This window comes from Ovis canadensis, chromosome 7, assembly GCF_042477335.2.
Source record: "Ovis canadensis isolate MfBH-ARS-UI-01 breed Bighorn chromosome 7, ARS-UI_OviCan_v2, whole genome shotgun sequence".
Classification (NCBI taxonomy): domain Eukaryota; kingdom Metazoa; phylum Chordata; class Mammalia; order Artiodactyla; family Bovidae; genus Ovis; species Ovis canadensis.
In genome coordinates this window covers 98,517,301-98,543,772 of record NC_091251.1, presented here as the reverse complement: position 1 = coordinate 98,543,772, position 26,472 = coordinate 98,517,301, and the positions used below count along the sequence as shown (strand labels likewise).

The window sequence follows — 26,472 nt, the reverse complement described above, 5'->3', positions numbered from 1 at the left end:
GCCCTGGGGATCCCAGGAGGCTCAGCCTTCCAGTCCATCCCTGGGACCACCCTGGGATCTCCACGGATCTCCTGGAGCAAAGGGACTGTGTGGGGGTGACGAGCAGTGCTTGCCTGCAAAGCGCATTGTCTCATTCTTGGCAAAGGAGAGAGAGAGAAGTCCATGGGGGACTGTATGTCTTCGTGGTGCCCAGCTCAGGGAAACCGAGCACATATTGAACATCCATGTTTCCAAACCTTGTCAGACACGAACACGTCAACTCAATTCTGCATGAAAAACAGATGTCACGTGCACGTAAAAGTGATGAAGCGTAACTGACAACTGACCACACACGAACCCACCATGGCTCAAACAGTACACACAGCACTCTTCACTTCCGCCTGCGAGGCGGGATTGTTCCCGGTTTATAGAGGAAGAAATGAATACCAGTGAGGTCAAGGCTGCCAATACCAGCGAGGTCAAGGTTGTGAAGCTGCTGAGTTAAGGGCTCGCGTTCTTTGTAGGGCCATAGACTCACCCGGCTCCCAGGTGCTGGCTGTCTTTGAATCACGGAGCCTGGTGAGACCTCAGGACCTCCGAGGCTGAGCCTGTTTCCCTCCTGCCCAGCCCCTGGGGAGGCCCTGCAGAGTTGGGGAACAAGGAGCCAGCAATCTGTCTGTCTGTACTTTCCAGCAGCCACATGTGAATGCTGTAACCTCCGAGGGGATGACAACGCTCATTCTATTGGCTGTTTCCAAGCTTCACATGCAAAGCCAGCGGCGCTGTCTGATGTCAGGGAGACTGGGGGGGGGGGGGGGGGGACAGGTGGGAGGGGTTAGAGGGGTAGAGGCCTAGAGTTCATGGCTGAAAGTCGGGGGCCAAGAGTCAGGCCTCAGGCAGAAACAGAGAAGTCAAGGCAGGAGGGGAATACGGTTGAGGGGAAGCTCTGCTCAGGGGTTTCTGAGAAGCAGGCAGTGGAGGCGGAGGGGCATCTGGTTATGCAGGAGCGTTTGGTGGGGTCCTCTTCCAGGGTTGGCCATGAGGGCCGTGCTTGACTTTCAGAACTTAAAGGCCCTGCGGCTGTAGAGGGGGGCCCTCTTATTCTCCAAGGAGATGAGGGGCAAAGACGGGTGTTCTGCAGCTTTGTAGACTTGGGAAACCTGGACGTGAGCCAGGGTATTTCTGGATTCTTTCAATGTTGTTATTGTTCAGTTGCTCAGTCATGTCTGACTCTCTGCGACTCCATGGACTTTGTAGCCCACCAGGCTCCTCTGTCCATGGGATTCTCGAGGCAAAAAATATTGGAGTGGGTTGCCATTCCCCTCTCCAGGGGATCTTCCTGGCCCAGGGACTGAACCCAGGTCTCCTGCATTGCAGGGAGACGCTTTAGCATGGGGTCCTTCAGGGAAGCTTCACCTGGCATCGGAATTGGTGCTGGCCGTGGTACTGGGGAAGGTGATGAGGGGAGACAGGCTCCACCACTCTGGAGGCCAAGTGTCCCTGAGGGGGCCTCAGGAGCCCTCTCCCAGGAAGGCCTTGTCCACTTCCAGCTTGCTGACACCCCGAGTCTGAGAACCAGGCCCAGAAGTGCTCCTGGGCCATGGGAACGTGGGGGACGCAGCTCGGGCCAGGGCTGGGCAGAGTTACCGCCGTGGAAAAGGGCGATGCCGGCCGCGGGGCACCCTCCGAGCCAGGCATGGTGCCCAGCCCCCCAGGATCCATAGTGACACCCACAGCGCCCCTGGGAAGGGGGCGACAATTTCCCTCCTTACAGGTAAGGAAGCAGCAGACGAGAGCTGCTGCCTTCTGCCCGGGCTCCTGTGGCCGGTCAGTGGCAATGCTGGGCTCTTACTTCGGAGCTCTGACCTGCTTTGTGCCCTCGGCCTCCAGCCCGGGAGGGGCCTTCTTGATGCTGGTGGCCCTGGTAGCAAAACCCGCCCGGGACGTGGTTTTGAAACCAGTAAATTCATCGACACTTTTGTCTCCTTCCTCTAAGTCTTTCCTCGTAGCTCAGCTGGTAAAGAATCCGCCTGCAATGTGGGAGACCTGGGTTCGATCCCTGGGCCAGGAAGATACCCTGGAGGAGGGAATGGCTACCCACTCCAGTGTTCTGACCTGGAGAACTCCATGGATTGTATAGTCCACGGGGTCACAGAGAGAGTCGGACACGACTGAGCGATTTTCCCTTCACTTCCTCCCCTGTAGAAGCAAGTCTCGCTGCCGGTTTGACTGAATTCCCTCCCTCACCCTTTCCTCTGGGTCTTACTTGAGCTTGGCTGGCCATAGCTTCCCGCAGACACAAAGAAGGGGAAATGCTGCCAGGGGTTCCGGCCTCTCCAAGCCTCCCTGAGAAAATCTGCGTCTTAATGGGGAGGGGGTGAGCAATCCTGGGATCCTGGGACATGCTGGGGAAGGAGCCTGGGGTGGGGGTGGGGTAGCCCAGTTCTCACCCTCTGGGCACAGAAGACTGGGGTGCTGGGTTAGGGCCCGCCCAGGGTTCCTGGCTCCTGCCTGGAGCCCTCTGCCAGGAAGGGCAAGACTCCGCCGGGCTGGCTTCTGAGAACTGGGCCAGGCTCCAGGCTGAGCCTCGGGCAGATCCCCAAGGCTCAGTCTTGCCTCTTCCCCCACCCCGCAGACCGGGCTGGGCCTCCTCTCTGCCCTCTTTTGTGGAGCCAGGGAAGCCAGGGCCAGTTCCCTGCCTGCCAGCTGGTTTCCCGGACCCTGGACCAGCTGTGAGCGAGGGGGTGGGAGCAGCCACTGGGCTCTGGCAAGTGGAAACCAGGAGTCAGGCGGCCCAGGGGGGCGGGTTTAGGCTGGGGTGGTGAGGCCGGCAGGCTCGGGCAGCATTCTGGAGGAATTTATGAATTACCTCTTGGCTGGAGACCGGAGGCCAGAGCGGGGGCCCTGGGCTGGTCCTGCTGGCTGCGGCCTTCCCGCCTCGGGCCCGTGTCTCTGCCCACCTGCCTAGGCATCGCAGCACCCTCTGATGATGGTCAGGGCTCCCCCTCCCCTACTGTGGGAGATGGGGAGGGGGCAGAGGGGGAGGGGTGAGTTCTCCCCTGACCTTGGCCTCACCTGCCCCTGGTGAGCTCAGGGCTGCTCTGTATCTCCCCTGCCCTCCAGAATCACAGGTTCCACCTGGCTAAAGTTGAGAGGAGGCCTCTGGTGTCTCCATCGTCACTGGAGTGTTTAGGGGCTGGGAGGTGGCGGTCGGTTGCTCCAGCACCCCCCAGTTCTGTCCCCCAGATGGGACGGCTCTTGGTGTGCCAGTGTCGGGCAGGAGTGGCCACAGAGTCTGTGGGGCTGTGTCTGTTAGAAAGTTGTTAGGAGTCTGAGGACAGTGACAGCAGAGCAGGAAACCAAGTCCCAGGGCTTCCTAATTATGGAACCCCCCCACCCCGTGTGACCGCACAGGCTGCACCCATAAAACCAGCCTGCTCCCAGGAAGTCCTGGCCCTTGAGGCTCCACCCCGTTTGTCTCCTGGACCTTGGCTGGAAGGCAGATCTGAGCAGGGCTCCCCCAGACCTCCCCCCCAACCCCCACCTCTGCTCCTTCACATCTCATGCTGTGATTAGTGTTATCAGTGATGCCCCACCCTGGCCTCTCCTTGGGGAAACTGAGGCAGCAGGAAGGGCCTGGGGACTCCCCCACCACGATGGTGGGAGGAGGGATGGTGGGGGTGGCTGAGCCCGGGCTCCCCTCAGCGGCCCAGGGCTCTGGGCAGGACTCGGCGGTGGGGCAGTTGCCACCCTAGCCTTCAGATCTCCGTCAGGACCATCCCCCCTGCATGGTGGGTGGAGCCGGGGCGGGGGGTTCTCGGTGGCTTCACCAGCTGCAGACCTGGCATCTGCCTGGCCAAGCCCGGTTGCTTTGTTCTTGGTCTCCCCCGCACAGCGGCTGGCTCAGCCGCTCCCTGGCAGGATGACTGCCCCTGGGGGACGGTGGGGCCCAATCCAGGAGTGTACTGACCTGGAAATTGTGCTGGGCTCTGGCGGCGGTGGCTGGCCAAGGTCAGGGAGCAGGCGGGAAGCCAGCCCTCCGGTTCCAGGGAAAGGCCGAGTCGGGAGGGAAGGTGGGCTTGACCGCCGCTCCTCTGCCCCGGCCGCCACAGCCTGGGCGAGCCCTTTCTGACTGCAGCCACACCCCCAGACTCCCACTGGCCTAGGGATGAGAAAGCCCGCCACCCTCCGCTTAGGGTGCACCAAGGACCTGGCCAGGGGTCCTGGGCCGTCTGTGTGCGGGGTCCCATTGAGTCTCACAAAAGCCGTAGGCGGCAGGTCTCAATGTTACTGTCACAGTGAGAGTCAGATTAGCTGGGAAGCTGGTTCTAGGCCTCAGGGCTGCCTCGTTGTCCCCAGCTGCCCTTCCTCCACGCAGTCTTCAGAGTGGCCCTGTTGGCATGCCTGTCTGATCAACGTCCGCCTCTCTGATCGGGCTTAAGCCCCGTGTCCCTGAGTAGATCTGCCCCTTGAATTCACACCTGGCCCATGGCGACATTCAAGGCTCTGTCTGACCCTGGTGCCATACACAGGGCCTGGCACGTGGTAAGAGCCCCCCATAAAGAACAAGGGAAGGTGGGAAGGGGTTGCCTCAGGAGTGCCACACGGGTCAGCAGGATGCCCAGCCTGCACCCCTACCTGCTGGCCTGCCCCTCACCCAGTTTCCTTGAGGTGCTTCTGCTGGACCAGAGTAGGGCCAGGCGCGGCTCTGCATCGGCCGGGGACTGGGAGGGGGGCAGAACTGAGAGTGGGGTCACCCTCTCCACCCCTCCGTCAGGGTCCCCACCACTGAGGCTCCTTCACAGAGCTCCCCTCCCCAAGCTGGCTGGCTCCTGGCTGCTTTATCGCCTCCCCAGCTCTGTGAGGCCAGCGTTGCAGCAGTTGGGAGGGTCCGTCCCCGTGAGGTTGGGGGCCCAGGGAGTGTGTCACCAGGGGGGCCTCTTCTGGAAGAAACACCGTGTGGATTCTTCCCTATGGATCCCCCAGCGGGTGTCCAGTCCCCCGTTTTCCCAGTGCCCTTGGGGTCTCTGCTTCCACCGTTTGGCTGGAGCCGCAGCTCGGGGTCAGTCTTGCTGTCGGGAGCCTCTGCGGGCATTCACCCAAAATGCGCCTGCAGCGGGCACTGCCAGGGTGCCCAGGAGCGTGTCTGTGGGAACAGTTCTCAGGAAACCCCACAGCGGGGCTGCTGAGGGCAGGGACCGCTTCGCTCGTTCTCCCATCTTTGACTGTATCCACTGAGTATCTCTGCGTTTCCCCCCTGCTCTGCCCCAGGAATGGTGCTCAGCGTGGGGATCTATGTGTGGACAGTTCAGCCCAGACTCCAGGGGCTCATGGTCCAGTCTGGGATGAGTGTACTATGCCTGACATTATATTTGTAAATTTGTTTGTTTGTTTTTTTCAAAGAGGGCCCCTGGTTTGTAAGCTCAGGCTCCAAGAACCTGCATCAGACGGTGAGGGGGCAGACTGAGGGTTCTGACCCAGGCCACTCCTGTGTTGCTGAAGCCAGCTGCATTGTTGCCTTTTTGCAGGCACCCAGTAAGAATTCCCAGGTGGCTCAGCGGTGAAGAATCCACCTGCAATTCAGGACACCTGGGTTTGATCCCTGGGTCGAAAAGATGCCCTGGAGAAGGAAACGGCAACCCACTCCAGTATTCTTGCCTGCGAAAATCCAAGGACAGGGGAGCCTGGCAGGCTACAGTTAATGGGATCTCAAAAGAGCTGGACCCGACTTGGAGACTAAACAACAGTAAGGATTTGATTTCCCTGAGCCAGTCTGGAATCCTATTTTCTTTTTCTGTTTTCCCCCAACCCTGCCTTAGAGCTGAGACCGCGGTACCGAGTCAAAGGACTTGTGGGATTGGAGCGCCCTCTGCTGGCCGGATCGAGGTACAGCCGGGAGAGTGGCACACCCCTAGGAGCGGCTGCTTTGAAACCCTGCTGTTCGGATGCTGGCAGGCGGGTCTACGGGTTGGTACACAGGCAAGCCTTTCCTGTTGGGCGTGGACACGTTCAAGTACATATACGATGCCCTGTAATTCAGATGTGTCTTTGCGTACACATCTTCCATTTCTGCTGCACCTGGGGTCAGGTGCAATGCAGTTAATGGAGTTAACGTCAACTCTGGGGCACCTCCCAGGATGCTCCCCAGAACCCCGGTGTCCAGCGTTTTCATTGGGGTTTCATTACTTCTCATGGTGGAGGCGGGCCTGATTGAACACTGCCTAATGAGTGACTCACTCTCCAGCTCCCTGTTCTTCTACTGGCTGAACAACCGGTCAGCTCACACCTGTGGTCTATCCAGGAAGCTATCCAGGTGGGGCCCACCCTGAGACCCCTCATTAGCATGACAAAGGCACTCCCCTCACTCAGGAAATTCCAAGGGCTTTTTGAAGCACGTGCTACGAGCTGGGGAAAGACCTGTCCTTTTCACATTATACCATAGCACGTGGGTGCACGCCCCAGGGTTGGTTCCATTCATCCCAGGCACATCAAGCCAGTCAGCTTCAGTTCAGTCGCTCAGTCCTGTCTCTGCAACCCAATGAACTGCAGCACACCAGGCCTCCCTGTCCATCACCAACTCCCAGAGTTTACTCAAAATCATGTCCATTGAGTTGGTGATGCCATCTGACCATCTCATACTCTGTCGTCCCCTTCTCCTCCTGCCTTCCTAGCATCAGAATCTGTTTTTTTAAGGAGTCAGTTTTTCGAATGAGGTGGCCAAAGTATTGGGGCTTCAGCATCGGTCCTTCCAATGAATATTCAGGACTGATTTCCTTTAGGACTGATTGGTTTGATCTCCTTGCCCTCCAAGGGACTCTCTAAGACAGACTCCCTAAGAGGTGGCAAAACAGCAGAAAGGTCTCGCAGGATCACAACACTGTCCCTCCTTAAAAGGTCCCGCTGAGCCCCGGAAGCCGCTCCCCAACCCCACCCCACCGCCCTCGGTTTCTCTTCTTCTCCAGAATGTCTGCTTCCCGAAGGAGCGCTGTTCTTTCTTCTAGTTCAAGGTAACCGTTTCCCTTTAGTTCAAGGTCAGTGTTTAGGACACAGGCTTGCCTTGCCAATCATTGTTTTCTTTTGTTTAAAAACGAAACCAAACAAAACCAATCCCAAGCCAGGTCCCCACTTGGCAGGGCAGCCTGGTCCCCTGAGGACACCACAGCTTGCCAGCACGGTCACACAGAGGCTGCAGCGGGCACCGCTGACCTGTGGGCAGCACTCAGAACCATCCCCTCCTCCCCACCACAGCTCAGGAGCTCCATCCAACCGCACAGACACAGATGCCAGAGGGAGGGCTCTGTGGCCTAAGCTTCTTCGGCTGCCAGCTACTGAATCGAGCCCAGAGTGCGCGTGTCTTGTGTAGGTCCAAGCTACAAGTCCCAACTGTCCCTCCCAGAGCCTGTGAGGTGGGACCCTCCCAGCCCAGGAAGGGACTTCAGATCTTAGGAACCAAGAAAAAGGCCAGATGTCCACCTCATCCCCTGTGTTGCCCACAGCACGCTCCTGGTCCCTGGCCCTTCCACCTCCCCTCAGTTCTTAAGATTCTGGACATATTCCTTTGATTTCACTCAAGGGTTAAACCAAATCCTGAGACTGGAATGCTTCCCGTGGTCTTTCAAAGACCCAGTACTTGGGTGTTTCAAAGATGGCTGCTCGGTTTGGCCCCTAAGGTGCCTGCGGGACCTTTAGCTCCCTGTAGCCCTCTCTCGGAGGAGAGGAACTCTGCTGTGATGAAGGCATGCTTATATTAAGGACTTCCTGTGCCAGGCCTGGGGTTCACCGTTTCACACGCAACTCTGTGGGGGAGTGGGTACCATTATCATGCTATTAACAGATAAGGAGATGGAGACTCAGGGAGGCTGAGTGACCAGCTCAAGGTTACAGAGCTGACGTAGGTCTGAATCTCAGCCTTGCTTCTTACAAGCAGAAGGCTTCGGGTGAAAATGCTCAACTTCTCCATGTCTGTATTTCCTCAGCTATAAAATGGGGATGACCACAGACCTCATTGTGCAGGGTTCCTGAGAGGATGCAAACAGCTAGTGCACATGTGTCTGGAGAAAACCACAATTCAAAAGGATGCATACATCCCAATGTCCATTGCAGGACTATTTCTAATAACAAACACATGGAAGCGACCTAAATGTCCATCGACAGGGGAGTGGATAAAGAAGATATGATAAATATACACTGAAATATTACTCAGCCATAAAAGTGGACAAAATAATGACGTTTGCAGTAACGTGGATGGACCTAGAGATTGTCGTACTGAGCAAAGTAAGTCAGACAAGAAAATATCATATGATATTGCTTATATGTGAAATCTTAAAAAAACTGAACAAATGAACTCATTTAAAAAACAAAGAGTCACAGATGCAGAAAACAAACATGGTTACCATGGGGGAAAAAAAGGAGGAAGAAAAGTTGGGAGTTTGGGACTGATATACATACAAAACTATATAGATAGATAGATAGATAACTAATAAGGACCTACAGTTTAGCACAGGAAACTCTACTCAGTATTCTGTAATGATCCATAAGGGAACAGAATCTAGAAAAGAGTAGATATATGTATATGTAAACTCGTTCACTTTGCTGTACACTTGAAACTATCTCAGCAGTATAAATTAACCAAACTCCAATACAAATTGAAACAGAGTTCATGCACAAAGCCAAACTGAGTTGGAGAAACTGAAAACCATAAACTTAATGAAATGAGGGCACTGAATATGAAATAGAAAAAGTGAAACAAACTGGATAAAAGTAAAAGATCCTCCATCTCTGTTTTGGTTGTTGTTCTTTCTCAAGCCTTTATCAAGCATGGTAGAAAGGCTTTTGTGTGCATGTATATATATAGTGTAAAGAGTCGGACATGACTGAGTGACTGAACTGGACTGAACTGATATATATATAGTAGTGTATATAATATAAACATATATTTTAGAAAATATATTAATTTTTGCCAAGCTAAAAAATTTATGACATTTTGATTCTACTTGTTTGACTTAGTATGAATAGAATGCTCAATTGCTAATTTATATTCACTCAAAACTTTGATATAGTTACATGTATTTTGGCATTTAATATTACTGCTGAAAGTCTGGAAAGCTTATTATCTTAGTGATTAAAAAAAAATTGTATGAGGCTTGAAACTTCTAATCCAGTTCTGAGAATATAAAGAAATACTATGTCGTACAAAAACAAGCCAAAACTAACAAAAAACCCAGGACATTAACCTGTGATGGGCTTCCCTGGGGCCTCAGATGATAAAGAAGCTGTCAGCAATGAGGGAGACCAGCGTTCAATCCCTGGGTTGGTAATGTCCCTTGGAGAAGGAAATGGCAGCCCACTCCAGTATTCTTGCTTGGAGAATCCCATGGGCAGAGGAGCCTGGTAGGGTACAATCCATGGGGTCACAAAGCGTTGGACACGACTGAGTGACTAACACACACACACACACACACACACACACACACACTTATTAACTAAAGCACAAATTTTGTTCAAACTTCATAAAATTTTATGCTGGTGTCCACTATTTGCTTTTTGAATCTTATTCAAAATTCCACATTGTATTTAGCTGCACTGAGCAGCTTCAGCTGCATGCAACAAATTCTGGTAAATTCTCTTTTCATTTTTACAAATATTTTCTAATTTTCCTTGTTATGGTTTCTAAGATACACCCATCATTTAAAAGTTGACATGTAATTTTCAAATACATGTTTTTTAAAATAGTATCTTTGATATTAATTTCTCATTTAGGTGTTTTTCTTCTCTGCAATCACCCTTGGTGGTTTTTCGGTCTTCTGACTTTCTTGAGGCTTTCGATGGCTAAGTCAAAGATTTCTCTTGGTAAATGTCACATCGTACTTGAAAATATGTGTGTTATTTTCAAATATCTTTTGATATTGATTTCGAACATAATTCCACAGTGATAACAGGCTGTATGATTGCAGTACCTTCAGACCATGAAGTTTTTGCACCTCGTTTCATGTCCCTGGATGTGTTCCAGTGTCTCCTAGTTTATAGTCTATGGAAACTTGAATGGAATTTGTATCCTACTGTTGTGTGAAAATTGTATAAATCTTAATTATGTTGAGTTGGTTCATGGTGCTTTTCAGGTCTACTATATCCTACTTTTCTATATTTTCATTCTATTAATTTTTGAGAGTTTGATATTGAAATTCCAACTAAAAGTCTTAATTTATCTACTTAAAAAATAATTGTAATATATAGTGGAACTGCAAGTAACTTTGTCCTGTATTTTCCAAGTCTCCAGTAAATGTATTATCATACTTTCATAATAAAAAAAATAGCAAAGCTAAGTTATGCAGAGTACATCATGAGAAACACTGGGCTGGAGGAAACACAAGCTGGAATCAAGATTGCCAGGAGAAAAATCAATAACCTCAGATATGCAGATAACAGCACCCTTATGGCAGAAAGTGAAGAAGAACTAAAGAGCCTCTTGATGAAAGTGAAAGAGGAAAATGAAAAAGTTGGCTTAAAGCTCAACATTCAGAAAACGAAGATCACAGCATCCAGTCCATGAATATTTGCTATTCATGGCAAATAGATGGGGGAACAGTGGAAACAGTGGCTGACTTTATTTTCTTGGGCTCCAAAATCACTGCAGATGGTGACTGCAGCCATGAAATTAAAAGATGCTTACTCCTTGGAAGGAAAGTTATGACCAATCTAGACAGCATATTAAAAAGCAGAGACATTACTTTGTCAACAAAGGTCCGTCTAGTCAAGGCTATGGTTTTTCCAGTGGTCATGTATGGATGTGAGAGTTGGACTGTGAAGAAAGCTGAGCGCCGAAGAACTGATGCTTTTGAAGTGTGGTGTTGGAGAAGACTCTTGAGAGTCCCTTGGACTGCAAGGAGATCCAACCAATCCATCCTAAAGGAGATCAGTCCTGGGTGTTCATTGGAAGGACTAATGTTGAAACTGAAACTCCAGTAATTTGGCCACCTGATGTGAAGAGCTGACTCATCGGAAAAGACCCTGATGCTGGGAAAGATTGAGGGCAGGAGGAGAAGGGGATGACAGAGGATAAGATGGTTGGATGGCATCACCGACTCAATGGACATGGGTTTGGGTGAACTCCAGGAGTTGGTGATGGACAGGGAGGCCTGGCGTGAGGTTCATGGGGTCACAAAGAGTCAGACATGACTGAGCGACTGAACTGAACTGAAGTTGGTCATGGAAGGAGGGCACGCCCTGGGTCCCTGCACTTCAGCTAACCCTCTTTGTTGCCTGGCCATCTCTGACCAGCCAGCCTCTCTCACTCCTGCCTGGCCCCTCTCCTTCTACTTTGGTCCTCAGCTTCTGCTGGGGTCCTCCTGCCGGCAGCCTCCTGACATGGCAAGCTGCTAAAGCATGAGTCAGCCCCTCGTCAGTGGGTGGGTTCCTGTGTAGTGCTCCCTAAAGGGAGTGGGGCTCTTCTCAGGTCTTGCCCAGCTCCAAGGTGGGCTGGCTGGGGGTGGGGGCCTGAATGCTTCTGGAGCTTGTACTGAGCACCTGACTTTCTTCCTCACAACAAGGGTGCAAGACTTCCCTGTAGCTCAAATGGTAAAGAATCTGCCCACGATGCCGGAGACCAGGGTTCAATCCCTGGGTTGGGAAGTTCCTCTGGAGAAGGGAATGGCAATCCACTCCAGTATTCTTGCCTGGAGAATCCCATGGACAGAGAAGCCTGGCAGGCTATAGTCCGTGGGGTTGCAAAGAGTCGGACGTGACTGAGCGACTAACACACACACACACACACACACACACACACACACGCAAGGGTGCGTGGTCGATGTGAGTGACTTTGCTTCATAATGAGGACAGGTCTGTCCAAGCATCAGGCTGCTGGACGCTTTGGGGCTCTGACATCATGCCAGGCTCCTGGGGGCAGAAGTTTGGGAAGTCACAGAAAGGGCAGAGCAAGGACCACAAAGCAAGCTGATTGAACAGGCCTCAGGTGGACTTTTGAAGCTGACCTGACACCTAGTGGCCATAGGCAGGAACTACGCCACACCTGGGCAGGTTCCAGAGTTGCTGCAGGCAGGGTTTCAGCTGGGCCTCTGTGATGGGAGTGTGTGTCAAGGGGTGGGCTGGAGGGTCCCGGATGTCCATCATTCCTCCAAAACTACACACGCAGGAATAACTTTGATAAGAAAATGTGCTGCCTTTTCTCTTTTAGGCAAAAGGTGAATAAAAACATTTTGAGAAAACATTGCTGTTTTCATTGACCCCTTGAGAGTCCCTTAGACAGCAAGGAGATCCAACCAGTCCAACCTAAAGGAAATCAGTCCTGAATGTTCATTGGAAGGACTGATGCTGAAGCTAAAGCTCCAGTACTTAGGCCACCTGATGCGAAGAACTGACTCACTGGAAAAGACTCTGATGCTGGGAAAGATTGAAGGTGAGAGGAGAAGGGAACGACAGAGGATGAGATGGTTGGATGGCATCACCGACTCAATGGACATGAGTTTGAGCAAACTCCGGGAGATAGTGAAGGACAGGGAAGCCTGGCAGGCTGCGGTCCATTGGGTTGCAAAGAGTTGGACATGACTGAGCGACCAAACAATGAATGAACACCAGTCTACAGTCCGTAGCAAATTTTGATGTAATAGCCTCATAATCCTCAGGGTTCCACCCAGACACCAGTAATTACTGGATGCTCAGTTATGAGCATGGACTTGATGGAGAATTTCAAGGGTCATAATAGTCTTAAAAGGCAAGCTCCCTGACTTCAAGTGAATCCGATTTATTTGGGGAGTCAAATATATCTACATACCCTGATGGGTGGGATAGATGTGAGTTTCAGCTCACAAACTCCTTCTATTGCCTTCTTTTCTTTTCATCATCCTAATTTTGACTCTGAGCCCACACAACAGTCTAATGAATAGAAATTCAACTTTAGGCTAAGACTCTGAATGAGGGAAGGGAGGGGAAAGTAAGCTGTGGGGAGGGGGACAGAGATGTTCAGATCATGCTTTTACCGCACGTGCAGAAAGGGCTTACCATCACCTCCACTCCTGATGAAGAAGTAAAGGGAACCCCGAGGGCTGGTGCCTTGATTCCCAGGTGCCATTCCAGTACTTCCCTGATGCTCCAAAGTGTGGGTCCCTGGGCACCCCCAGACTCTCCCAGCTTTCCCTCTCTTGCCCCAAACAATTGCCAAGTGCATGAGTTTTTTTATCTCACCCTCTCGTTTTTATTGAGCACCTACTATAAGCAGGCACTGTACAGGTACAAAGGACAGTTCCTGCCCTTGTTTGTCCCAGAGGCGGCTGGCAGGTTTAATCAAAACCCCTGAAGGCACCCATTCCCCCCGCCGGCTCAACACATGCTGTTCTTGGCTACACCTGCTCTTCTTTTGCTAAGCTCCTCATGCCTCCCCAGTTTTCCAAGGAATTTTACAAAGAAATGCAGGATGGCAGATCCCTAGAACCGACGGGGGATCTTTGGTTTCAGCTGTCCCACTTTTCAGGTGGGTCCAAGGTCAGGTGGCTAGGCCGTGCCAGGCTACACTGGATGCCAGGCTACACTAGATGCCAGCTTGCTCCGTCTCCCGCCCGGACTCTCTCCACGTGACACCCTGGCCTGTGCATTCAGAGGCCCTGTCCTCACTTCCTGAGCACCTGCTGCCTCTGCCGCTTCCTCCCGAGTCTCAGCCATCCCCCCTAGACACAGTTTACAAGCACGGTGGCAACTGCTTGCGTGCGCTGACCTTTCCTCCACTGCTCTCATCCTGTCGCCCAGCAACTCCACCCGCTCCCAATCTGTCTCATGGCTCTTGATGAGGCTGCCAAGGACCGGCCCCCTAAAACTGGAGGGTGCTCCCAGGGGAAGGGCAGGCCACCAGCAGCCCAGAGACCCAAGCCAGACTTTATTGGCTGGCTCACAGCCCTGGCCTTGGGGTGTGTCCACCAAGGTTTCAGCCAGCTCTCCGCCTCCTCCCCTGCCACCAGCCGATGTGCCAGAAGTTCTCTGTCGCCGAGACGTCTTTCCAGACCAGACGTGTTGCTACGACCTCATCATTTTCAAGAAACTGGATTGAAAGGTAAGGGGATAACGGTGAGCACTGATGCAGCCTCGTGGCTGATTGCCGAGAGTGTTTAGACAGGCTCGAACCCCAGTAAGACCGCGTGTAAACCCATCTCTCATCTTGGCAAAGCAATGCCCGAGGTGAGGTTCAGCATCCAGACAGGGATGAAGGTGGGTTTACGTTGTCAGCTTTGGCAGCAGATTTGATTTTAGAATGTGGACGTGCTCATCCTGGGTCTGAGCCACCCAACCCACGGTAGACAAACAGGTGTGCAGACACGACATACGAAAGAAAGTTGGTGACTGTTACTTGCGGCAGCAAAACATTGGAAATAACCTAACAGTCGGTCAGAGTCTCTTTCTGCGCTGTGGTATACCATGCGGCGGTTGAAGAGGCTGAGATAGGTCTAAAGATACTAACGTGGACAGTTCACCAAACCATCCTGTAAGGCAGAGCAAGGCCAGGGGACTGTGACAGCGCGGTCTGTGCATGCGTTAGATGCTCAGTCGTGTCTGACTCTGCGACCCCATGGCCTGCAGCCCACCAGACTCCCCTGTCTGTGGGATTCTCCCGGGAAGAATACTGGAGTGGGTTGCCATGTCCTTCTCCAGGGGATCTTCCGGACCCAGGGATTGAACCTGGGTACCCTGCGTTGCAGGTGGATTCTTTTCCATCTGAGCCACCAGGGAAGCCTTGGTATGCTTCTATTTATGATAAATAAGAAACTCTGTGTGTGTGTGTGTGTGTGTGTGTGTGTGAGGGTCAAATAACAGTAAAATACTGTGAGTCCACCACATGCCAGCTAGTGTTCTATGTGCTTCATAGGCTTTAACTCATTTAATCCTTGAAAGCTCCCAGCCCTATATACAGATGGGGAGACTGAGGTACCGGGAGGTTGGGTAAACTGCCCAGTTCCACAGGAGTGGAGCTGGGCTTGGAACTAAGGTGGTCCGGGCCCAGAGTCCATATTTTTAACACTTGGAGAACACATACACACACACACACACACACTTGATTGCAAGTATGTGAGAAAAATTCCCGAAGCATGCACCAGGGCTTGCTCACAAGCGCACTCTGGGGGCAGCGGGAGCTATGGGGGCCGGTGAGAGAGTGCCTTCATTTTCTCCCTATGGCACTTCTGTGGACTTAGACCTTTTACAAGTAGATATGATTTGTAACAAAAAATGATAATTTCAAGCAACAATAGAAAAGAAAGATGACTCTGTTCTTCAATCGGAACTAACAGAGCTGCGGTGTGTTGACCGCAGGGGAATTCGAGGTGCCAGCTAGAGCTTCCCACTTGGGTCCCGAGGCCCCAGCTCCGCCTCTCGATGGCCACGCGGCCTGACCTCCAGCCCTCCGCCTTGGGCTCCTCCCACCAGTCCCAAGGAACAGGAGGTGGCGCTTTAGAGAGGGCGGGTTGGGGTGGGGGGCCGTCGAGGTGGGGGGCACGCCTGAGCCACCCTGCTGGGGCGATGCTTGCTGGATGATGGTGTCGCTCCTGACCAAGAGCATCACGTGCCAGCCCCTCATGTACATCGTCTCCACTCGATTGTTATGAAACTCTCTCGGGTGCTCTGGTTATCACCCCATTCAAAGACTTGGAGACTGAGAGCCCTGCACACAGCCTCACCCTCACTGTTAGAGCCGAATCACAGCAGTGGCAGCGGCTCCTCCAAGCATGAGGAGCACTGACGGAGGCAGGGACAGGGGTCCCGGGGGAGGGCCGTGGGCCAGGGCCGGCCAGGGGGAGGGCCGTGGGCCAGGGGGGACAGGGGGAGGGCCGTGGGCCAGGGGGGACAGAGGGAGGGCCGTGGGCCAGGGCCGGGCAGGGGGAGGGCCGTGGGCCAGGGCCGGGCAGGGGGAGGGCCGTGGGCCAGGGCTGGACAGGGGCCTCCTCCGGCAGGCTCCTCAGGGCTTCCTCCAAACACGCAGCCGCAGGGCCGTGTGCAGACCAGCACGTCCTGCAGCCTCAGCCTGGAGGTCTGGCACAGGGAAGCAGGTGCCTGGACCACGCAGACCTGGGTCCTAAGGCTGCAGCTGCCCCTTCCTGGCCGCAAGCCCTTGGCTCCATGCCTTCCTTCGCTGAAGCTCCGTTTCATCCCTCACAGTAGGGTGGGGGGCACAATAGTGCCTGTTGGGTGCTGTGAGAATCCGGGCACCCGTCTGCTGACTGGTGGAGTACTTGGTGCGTGGTAAGGGCTCATGGATGTTGGTCACTGTTATGACCATTGTCAAGGTCCTTGTTGGTCTCTTCAAGGAGATCTCACCTGCCTGGCTGCCTATCCTCCAGCAGACTCGAATGACCCACGGTTCCCCAGTGCACCTCTGTCCTCTCGTCTCTGTGTCTGACACCCTGTCCCCACCCCAGGGCCTCGCCCTCTGCTCCGTGTGTCCCCATCGCTCCAGCATGGCCCCTGGAGCCAGGGTACCTTAGACGGAATTGCGGGCCTTCCGGGGGCCAGAGGGGCAGCCCCGAGAGGTCTGAGCAGCGGGGCCAGGCTGACCTGAAGTCCACCATGCCTGTCTTCTCGCCCAGCTTCTTTATCAGCTCCCTGACTTGGTACCGGTTTATGGGGACCTTGTTCTGCTGAGGAGGTGGACAGAACATGCAAGGTCAGTGGAGCTCTCTGCTCCCCACCCCCGACCTCCCCAACACACACACACACACACGCACACACACACCACAGTGCTTCACTCACTCCCCTTGGGCCCACAGCTGGCAACTGAGAGATCCGAGGGAGCTGAACTCACACACCCTGCAGGGTGGGAATAAATGCCCCCCGACACCCGGGGGTCACTGCCCAGGACCCCAAGCCTTTCTTTTCAATCTGGAGGGCCCTGGGTCGGGGGGAAGGAGGTGGGAGTCTAGGTGGAGTGGGCGGCGGTGACTTTGCAGCATGGGAAGTTCATCCTTACCTCCCTGGTACAGAGTCTAGCCAGCCCTGTTCACCGCAGGTCCAGCTCCGAGGGTCCTATCCCGCCTCCTCTGGACCTCCACAGGGTCCTGGTACCGAGTCTAGCCAGCCCTGTTCACTGCAGGCCCAGCTCCGGGGGTCCTATCCCGCCTCCTCTGGACCTCCACAAAGTCCTATTCTTGCAGGGCCCATCCTTCCTAGGGGTGCTCTGGAACCAGACCTGTTCATGCTTGCATGTCAGGGGTTCCTCAGAACCTCCATCATATCCTAGACGTGAAGGTGTGGGATTTCGGCCGAGACGATACAGCCTAAGGTAAGATACCGGGGCACTGGGATGTGGTCTCTTATCCTACTCCTTTGTAAAATCTGCCCAGGAGCCAAATGCAATGGGGAGAAAGACCTTGAAGATGAAGAACGTGTGTCTTCGGGCAGCATCTTGGGTCACCAGTGACACCCAGCCATGCAGTAGAGAATGACGTCAGGGGGTGATGGAGGGAGGCTTAGTTGTCCCTCTGGGTCTCGATAGAGGAGATGGACCAGCTGGCTTCTCACAGCCAAGGGGGAAGCTCTGTGAAATGCTTGTGCGTGTCTCTGTCACACACACGTGCACACACGCACACCCAGTGCCCGCAGCCACGAGGCAGCCACCTACCCGTATCATGGCTTTCCGGAACTCGCCCACAGGCATCATCGTCTCTCCACTGGGGTTCAGGCTCCTGAAGAAGTCCAGGACGGAGATTTTGTTTTGGTCTGCGTAGCTCTGGGAGAAGCAGGAGCCACCAAGAGCCTTGTAACATCTGTACGAACCCCTGCCCTTGTCCCCCGCCCCACCTCCGACCCCTACCTGCCCAGACCGAGGCCTGGCAGAACCGCACGCGATGCTTCCCGTGTGTCTGTCCCACCCACACTGAGCAGGCTGTCCTGCCGGTGCACATCCCAAAGGCGGAAGGATTGTTTCCTAGGCTGTTGAGCTCCCACAGCGTGGAGGGAATAGGGCGGTGATGACATGCATGTGCATTATTTGGTTTTGAGGTCGCCCCTGCTAAGACTAGTGGAGATGGTGCTCTGTGGATGCGAGAGGGCTGTTGTCAGCTCAGAGACCCAAAGACCAAACCAGAACCATGTAGTGGGATGGGTGGAACAGGCTCCTGGAATTCATAGGATTCTCATTATTTCATCCAAATATCCTCATATGGAGACGTACTGTGTTAGAGTATTTTAAAAATGATATGTCATTGTTTTCCATTCAAAGATAGTAGCTACTCACATTTTAAGGTCATTTTAGATAAATAGAAGAAAATGAAAAATCACCCATAGTCCAATCCCACCGCCCAGAGGTAACATCTTGATGTAGATTTTTTTCATCTGCCTGCCTATCTATCTAACATCTTTCTACCGTACATACTGTTTAATAAAATGCACTGTATTAATATATTGTGAGCTCCTTTCCAGTATCATTAAATGTTCTTTTGGTTTCTTTTTAGTATCTTCTGGTTTCTCTTTCCCTCTGACTCTCAAAAGCCCGAAGGCAGATGTGCCGACAGGTATTTCTGCAGACTCCCTTGCTCACAGAGGAATTCCTCGGGGATCACTCCCAGGTCCCTGCTCTCCTCTCCCTGCATCTCCCTCTCTGCTGTGCTCCGCTGACCCCACCCTACCCCAGGGTGAATCCTGGACCCCCATCTCCAATTCCACATCCCCAGAAGCTGCTCGCTAGTGCATGCTGAACCCCACTGACACCTCAATCCAACACGTCTGAAGCGAGTCTGAGTCAGCTGGATTCTGTGATCCCTGCTACTGAGGGCTGCAGCAGCTACACCCACTCTAGTTCCTTCTTACCCACCTCTATAATGTGTTACAGAGGCTGGAAAACCAAAGACCGGCCCTCCGCAAGCCCCCTGGAGGCTGCGGGTAGGAACGAGATGGTTTCACCAAGCCCTTTGGTGAGATGCATGTGTGACCCGAGTGCTTTGGCAGCTGGGAGGGTGGCTTCCTGATTCCACAGGCAATTCCTGGTTGGGTGTCTTCTGGGATCTAAACGTGGAGGCTTTTCTTCAGCCCTCTCACGTCTCTGGAGTCCCTTTCTGGTAATCGATTCCTCTTTGCTTAACCTAGTGGAGTGGATTCTGTGGTCCGCAACTAAGAGCCTTGACTGGCGGATGGGCCTGTCACTTTGGGAGGTGCTTTTGGCAAGACCTAACATAGCTCCTGCCCTGGAGGAGTTCAGTCTTGTGGTGAAAGGGTGAAGCAGAGGGCTGGGGCAGTGTGTGTCAAGGGCACTGACTCTTGGCCAGGGAACCTAAGAAGGGTTGCCCGAGGAAGGGAAACTCAAGTGCAGACCGAGGGAGTGCGGAGGAGAGGGTGAGACCCAGAGGGCAGGAGGGGCAGTGTTCCAGGCAGAGGGACCCAGAGCTGACTTTAAGGGATGCAAGAAGCAATGGGGAGAGATCCAATGGGGCTGAAATGGGAGGGATGAAGTCAGAGTGGGAAGAGGGGGCAGGGGCAGCTTCTTTTCCCCACTGGACTTCCCTATTGCTGGCAACATTACCATCATTCTTTAAGTCCATTGGGCTTGAAATTTGGAGTTATCTTCACCTCTCCCCTCTTCCCACAGGTCTCTCTTCTCCCAACACATACACACACATACACACACACACGCACACACGCACGCAGACACAACCACTCACCAAGTCCTGGAGATGCTCCGTAAGGGTATCTCCACTCCCATCGTCATTTTCAGCCAAGTTACCGTTCTGTATCTAGAATACTACAAGTGTGTCCTCATTGATTTTCCCATTCTCATATTCATATTTACTCCCTTCAGTTCTTCTCTCTCCCTGTTGCCAAAAATACTCTCCCTCAGTCCTGCTGGATTCATATCACACCCTCTGCTCAACAACTCTCCCTGGCTCCCTGCTCCCTGACTTCAAACCCAGCTCTGAGCCTACTGTCTGAGGACTGCCATGTCCAGCCCCAGCCTTCCCTTGCAGCCTTGGTTCCCAGGCTTCCCTATGAGACCAGAGCCAGGTGGTTCTGTTCCCACCCCTCCAGACACACTGCAAGTAACTCCCTGTCTGCTCCTTTGCTGGTGGGAGTCCCCCTCCCTCCGTCCCTCCCTCTGGGGCTCACCTGCACCCTTTCTGCGTGTCAGGGCCCTTGCCCCAACCCGCCTCTGCCAGGAAGCCTCCTTTCCTGTTTGCCCAGTCCTGCAGTGACCTCTAGTTTGGATTGTACTGATACTTGCTACCTTGGTCACTTGTTTATTATTTATCATCTGACCTTTTCTATTGGAAATGACTGTGTCTATCCCATTTCCCAGCCAGACTGCTGGGCCCCTGAGGGGAAGGCCTACGGCTTACATTGTATGTGTGGTTGGGTCTCTCCTTCGGGATTCCTTTTCTATACTGTTTTAAAACAAGGAGCAAGGGCACTTTGCACTAGATAACTCCATTCCCGCTCTTCTTGCAAAACAAATTTCTCCTCTGTTCACCTGACATCGATTCACTCATAAAGATATAAAGATACCTATACTGCTTTGCTTTCTAGAACTTTTCCTACAGTGAGAATTTTCATGTTTAAGAGCTCTCCTGTTTGGTTCTGAAACCAAGGCACAGAGGTCCAGTGGCACGTGCCACGTGGAACTGCCTTTGCAGGGCACCCTCCCAGCTCCTGCTGCCCCGGGTGGTAACAGTCCTGCCCCCAGCAGCACGCCCCTCACCTGCATGTCCAGGGCAGAGCCGGCAGTGAAAACTCCAGGCCTGGGCAGTCACTGCTCTGTGAGGCCATTGGACCAGAGAAGCTATAACATCCCTTCCAGCTCTAACACTCTCTGAGTTTTATTGCTCCTGTTACATCTTTTTCCTCCGACTGCCAGACACAATTTAAGACTGGAGCCAGGAGCAGGTGACCTCTAGATATAAAAGACTTAACGGATTTCTCATTAGTTGAAGCCACCAAATACCCACGCTGACCACAGGATGTCTTTGCATCCTTACCAGCTATTGGAAAGAGCCTCTGTGAATTGTGTGCTGGTCACATGCCAGGCATTGTTCTAAGTCCGTCATGTGAAGTATAGAATTTAACCTTCACAGCAGCCCTGCTGGGGTGGGTACTATTATTATGCCCATTTTACAGGTGAAGAGACTGAGGCACAGAGCACTATAGTGACTTGTCTCTGGTTGCAATGGAGGAGCCTAGCTGGCAGAAATCATCCTGTTCCACGCCCCTCCCACTTTAGCCAGTTTCAAGCACTTCCTTTCCTCTGGGAGTCAGGAAGCATTGCTGATGGATCTGAGAGCCAGAGGGGATATCCTGCAGCTGAGAAGTCCCTTGTCAGACAGGACCGCCGCTCTGGGGGAGTAGAAATTCTGGGAGCTGAGCCAAAGGTTAGCTCTCTCCAGGGGTCCCTGGGGGCTCTTAGAGGGAAGCAGGGCTCACCTGGATCAGTTTCACGGGGTTCGTCCATGTGAAGAGGGTTTTCTTGGCCGAGAGGGCTTGCACTGACTTGTATATCACGTCCAGCTGGGGGTGGATGGCGCACACGCCATCCAGTATTTTCACAAACTGCTCGGACACCAGCACATTCTGCAGCAGGGAGAGAGGGGACCTGTTGGGCGGCGGGTGCTGCCGTCATGCCATCTCCCAGACCTGCGGGCTCCCCCCAGGCAAAGCCACGTGTTGTCTTTTCCAGCTCGTTCTGCAGTGCTGCTCCTAGACCGGGACGGCTCTCCTTTGCTAGAACTGGTGGTTTGGCTTGTGAGCTTCCCACGTGATCTGGATCAGGTGTCCTAGCTGGGTGCTGGTGGCCTGTCACCTCCTGTCATCTCACTCTGCTCTCAGAAGGTGAGGCTGGTGTCTGTGTGTGACAGACAGGCACGGCTGTGGGGTTACACAACTGGTCCCCAAAGGCCCTGAAAAGCCCATTTCTACCCCAGTGTTGATCTTCAGAGCTGAAGCTCCTGGAGTTACTCCGGGAGTTGCTGATGGACAGGGAGGCCTGGTGTGCTGCGATTCATGGGGTCGCAAAGAGTCGAACATGACTGAGCGACTGAACTGAACTGAACTGGTCATGGGTTGAATCATATCCCCCACAAAAAAAGATGCTGAAATCCTAACCCCCAGTACCTGTGAATATGACCTTATTGAGAAATAAGATCTTTGCAGATGATCAAGTTAAAGATGAGGTCCCTAGGGTGGGCCCTAACCCAACATGACTGGTGTCCCTGTAACAAGGGAATACTGGGATACAGAGACAGACGCGCACGCAGGGAGAGCGACATCTGAGGTGAAGGCAGAGATCCAGGGTGAGGTTTCTACAAGCCAAGGAACAGCAAAGATTGCCTGCAAACTACCAGGAGCTAGAAGAGAAGCAGGGAGCAGATTCGTTCTCACAGTCCTCTGGAGGAAGCGACCTGACCAACACCTTGACCTTGAACTTCTAGCCTCCAGGACAGTGAGAAAAGACATTTCTATCATTTGAGTCACTTGCTTTGTATACTTTGCCTTGGCATCCCTAGGTCATGAACACATTCTACCTACCTCCCAGAGTAGAACTAAACGAGTTGGCGCCTATAAAATGGCTTTGGGGCTTAAAAAGAACACACAGTATAAACTGGTGGACAAGTATAGGATATTGCTGGCAACAGCTCCCACCTCTGGGATGATTCAGGAGTACCCGCAGAGTGGAGTCACCTCCTCAAGCTTCCCGCCTCCATTAAGGTTTTTTTTTTTTTTTTTAACACTCAAATACTACTCTGATTAGAGTAGACTGAGTCATGAAATGAAAACACAGATTTGGACGTGTTTTCATACTCAGATTCTAAAAATCCTGTGATTGTGGAAGCATTCTAAGGCCCAGAGCCATCCATCGACAAAGCTGACTGCAGACAGGTCTGTTCTGGGGTCCGCCACCTTTGATTCTGGTGTTCCTCATCTCTGTCCTCAGGCCCACTCTTGGGGGTGCAGGTCCCAGGTTCCCAGGATTGGGCAAATTTATACCATGATGTTACTGACCGATTGGCTAAACTGATGGAAAGGACCCCTGGAGAAGGGCAGAACTGTACCCCAAAAGGAGTGTTTTTTTTTTTCATTTCCTGGAGCACATAGGCCCTGAGGGCCAGAGCTGTTGGCACCTGGCGCGGTGGCCATGGTAACTGGCAGGCTCCCTGAGTGTGAGTGAACCATCAGATGACTTACAGAAATGTCAATATCCTCCATCCTGGATTTGGGGTTCCTCTTGATGGACAGGATAAGTAACAGAGCACCATCCATACTTATGGGGTTCAGAAAAAGCTGTGGGAGGAAGGGCAAGGCAGAAGGAGGCAGAGACGGGGGCAGAACAGGCTGGTTCAGAGCACGGCTTCCATACATTCCTGTCACGCTACAGTCTATGTCTTCCAGATTTCTCTGTAAGCACCCACCTCCCTGTCTGTCTGTCTGTTATCCATCCACTTGTCCATCTCACTGACCATCCATCCATCCAACAAACATTGACTGGGGCCCTGCAACATGCCAGTCACTGGGTTAAGCACAGACAAGCATGACAAGGATCTAAAATGAAAATATTTGGTCATTGCAGAGAAAATTTAAAAGCAGTAGAAAAAATGTTTAAATCATCTATATTTCACTAACCAGAAAAAAAATCTTCGTGGCCATTTTGCTGAGGCAGCTTTTTAGTCTTTTAGAAGTCAGATTCTCTGAACTTTCCTTGGCTTCATTGGCCCCCAAGGCTGAGTCCTTGGAGGCTGAGTCCATCCTTCCTGTCTGAATCACACTCGGTGCCCATCCAGGCAGGCCAGCCTCTCAGCTTCCCCAGTCACTAGGCGGCCACCTGGATGGTCTGCCATCCCCAAGCTACTTGCACCGGTCAGAACCTGACTCCCTCTTGTCACCGCAACAGCTCTAGGGCAACTGCCCTCCTGGATGGCAGCTCGTCTTCACTGATTCCTAACTCCTATTCTTCTTCACCAGCACTCCCACGTCTGTGGTCCCCCCGAGTCACCCACGTATCTTGTGGGAGTTGGAGCTGCAGCAGAAAGCCAGGTAAAGCTGACTTCCCTCTGCCTCTTTCTAGCCAACAAGTCACACAGCCTCAGTCTTCTCATCTGACAAGTGGGGCTACTAGAGCCCACCTGGTAGGGCTGGGCCAGGAATAAGGAGACAAATCACTTAAACAGAACCTGGCTCAAGGTAGGAGCCTCAGAAAGGGGATCTGTTAATACAAGGCCTCATTTTTCATCAATTGCCAACTTCCCAGGAGCTTCACTGTTATAAATTAGCATCTATAAACAAATTAATTTAAAATGAAATATATATTCATTAATTTACTTAATAAATATTCATTGGGCATCCCATGGACAGAGGAGCCTGGTGGGCTACAGTCCATGGGATCACAAGAGTTGGACACGACTTAGTGAGTAAACCACCCAGGACTTTGCTAGGTACAGGGAATATAATAATGGCCAAACCCAAATACGTCTTTGTCCTCAGGAAGCTCTCATGCTAGTGGGTGACAGACAAGTCACCCAGAACGAGGATATAAAGAGAAACTCCTGCATTGCGGGGAGTTCTGGGAGAAGGGGTAAACGGGATCTGAGTGTTCCCTGGGGGTCCCTAGAGAACTGGGGATCCCACTGTGTTCCGAGGCAGACCAGCAACTGAGGCCAGTTGGGGGAGCACTGTGGGCTGAGCAAGTGGCGTAGGCAAGGTCCTGCAGGGAGGGAGATGAAAAAGCCCCTGCGGTCTCCCTTCGTGGTCCAGCGGTTAAGTGAAAGTGAAAGTCGCTCAGGACTCTTAGCAACCCCATGGCCCATACAGTCCATGGTATTCTCCAGGCCAGACTACTGGAGTGGGTAGCCTTTCCCTTCCCCAGAGGATCTTCCCGACCCAGGGATCTAACCCAGGTCTCCCACACTGCAGGCGTTTTTTTGTTTTTTTTTTTTTTGTTTTTGTTTTTTTTTTTTTACCAGCTGGGCCACCAGGGAAGCGCAAGAATACTGGAGTGGGTAGTCTATCCCTTCTCCAGGGGATCTTCCCAACCCAGGGATCGAACCAGGGTCTCCTGCATTGCGGGTGGATTCTTTACCAGCTGAGCTACCAGGGAAGCCCATGGTTAAGAAGCTGCCTGCCAAGGTAGGGGGAGCGGGTTTGATCCCTGGTCTGGGATGATCCCACATGTCAAGGAGCTCCTAGACCCTTGCACCACAGCTACTGAAGCCCACGTGCCTAGAGTCTGTGCTCTGCACCAAGAGAAGCCACCACGGTGAGAAGCCTGTGCACCAGTGAAGACCCCGGGCAGCCAAAAAATCAAATTAAAAACAGGACTCTGAGGCATCGGCTGGAGCATAGGAGTTGGGGGGAGGGTAAACTTGAAGCACACTCGGGGAGAACTGGGTTTGAGTGAAGGGGGCCCTGGGGGATGTGGGGTTCAAGCTGGAGAAGAGTAGGTAGGGGTGGGGTTAGAAGCCAGATTTACACTCAAAATGCACACTCTGGCTGCAGTGCGGAGAAAAACTGGAGGAGGGGAGTCCCTGGCAGTCTAGCAGTTAGGACTTGGCACTTTCACTCCCCGGGCCCGGGTTCAGTCCCTGGTTGGGGAACAGAGATCCCGAAAGCCACTTGGTGAAGAAAAAAAACCTGGAGGAGACCCAGATGGGAGAAAGGAAAACCAGTTAAGAGACAAACTGCTACCCTGTGCCAGGTGAGAGCGGAGGGTGTGACACTGAGTTTACAGAACAAAGCCAGCCAAGAATGTAGATTTTTCTCTCCAGCAACATCCCAACCCACTTCCGCCCCCCCTCCCCCCCCCCTCACAGATACACACGTGCAAGAACACACAGGGACGCAGGGACACATACACAGACGCACACCTGCTGACGCACACATGCCTGGGTGCAGAGACACACAGATATGCACAGTTCACACACGGAGGCACACACATGTACACACAAGCTGTCCTGCCCCCAGCCTGGGTGAAGACTACCTTCAGAACTTTGAGGCTCTCATTCAACTCCAGGGCTCTGCTGATTTTGGAGAGCCCGTCATTGGTGATGTTGTTGCTGCTGAGGTCTAGGTAGGTCAGGTAGCTGTTGAGTCTGAGGACCTCCCCTAGGGCTGCAGCCCCCTCGTTCCCAAAGCTGTTCATGGAGAGGTCGAGTTTCTTCAGCGACACGTTAGACTGCAGGGAGAAGGGAAAACAGTGCCAGCATCAAGGCTGCAGGCAACTCACCCAGCCAACGGGCCCCCATTTTTGACCCTGGCTGACTTCCAGACAGAGTGCTCAGTGGTTCCCTGGAGAGAGATGGCCAGATCTTTCCAGATCCCTCCCAGCTGGGCTCAGAGTCTCAGAGCGCATTCTCTTTGGGTGAAGGTCATTCCCTTCGCCCCGAGTTAAGCTGCCCCTTTGAAGTTACCCCCAGAGGTGCGTAGGAGGCCCCAGTAGGGTGAGTTTCCCTGGGAGGGGTTTGTACTAACGAAGGTCATGCGTTCAGGAGTTGTGGGAGGCAGACTGGCTGTGAAGAGTGCCTGAGGAGGTCT

The 26,472-nt window shown here is 52.9% G+C and overlaps 1 protein-coding gene across 1 annotated transcript in view; it reads right to left on the bottom strand.

The window, feature by feature from the left end:
• Positions 1-15,672: 15,672 nt before the first annotated feature.
• The window catches only part of LRRC74A (leucine rich repeat containing 74A), a 29,693-nt gene continuing 18,893 nt past the window's right edge, over positions 15,673-26,472 (bottom strand). Inside the window, exons 9-14 of the mRNA XM_069597529.1 lie at positions 25,919-26,113; positions 23,134-23,229; positions 21,376-21,522; positions 17,591-17,698; positions 16,453-16,610; positions 15,673-15,997 (exon numbers count right to left, since the gene is read on the bottom strand). Coding sequence (XP_069453630.1) covers positions 15,673-15,997; positions 16,453-16,610; positions 17,591-17,698; positions 21,376-21,522; positions 23,134-23,229; positions 25,919-26,113 — 1,029 coding nt within the window. The remainder of the gene's footprint in view (positions 15,998-16,452; positions 16,611-17,590; positions 17,699-21,375; positions 21,523-23,133; positions 23,230-25,918; positions 26,114-26,472) is intronic.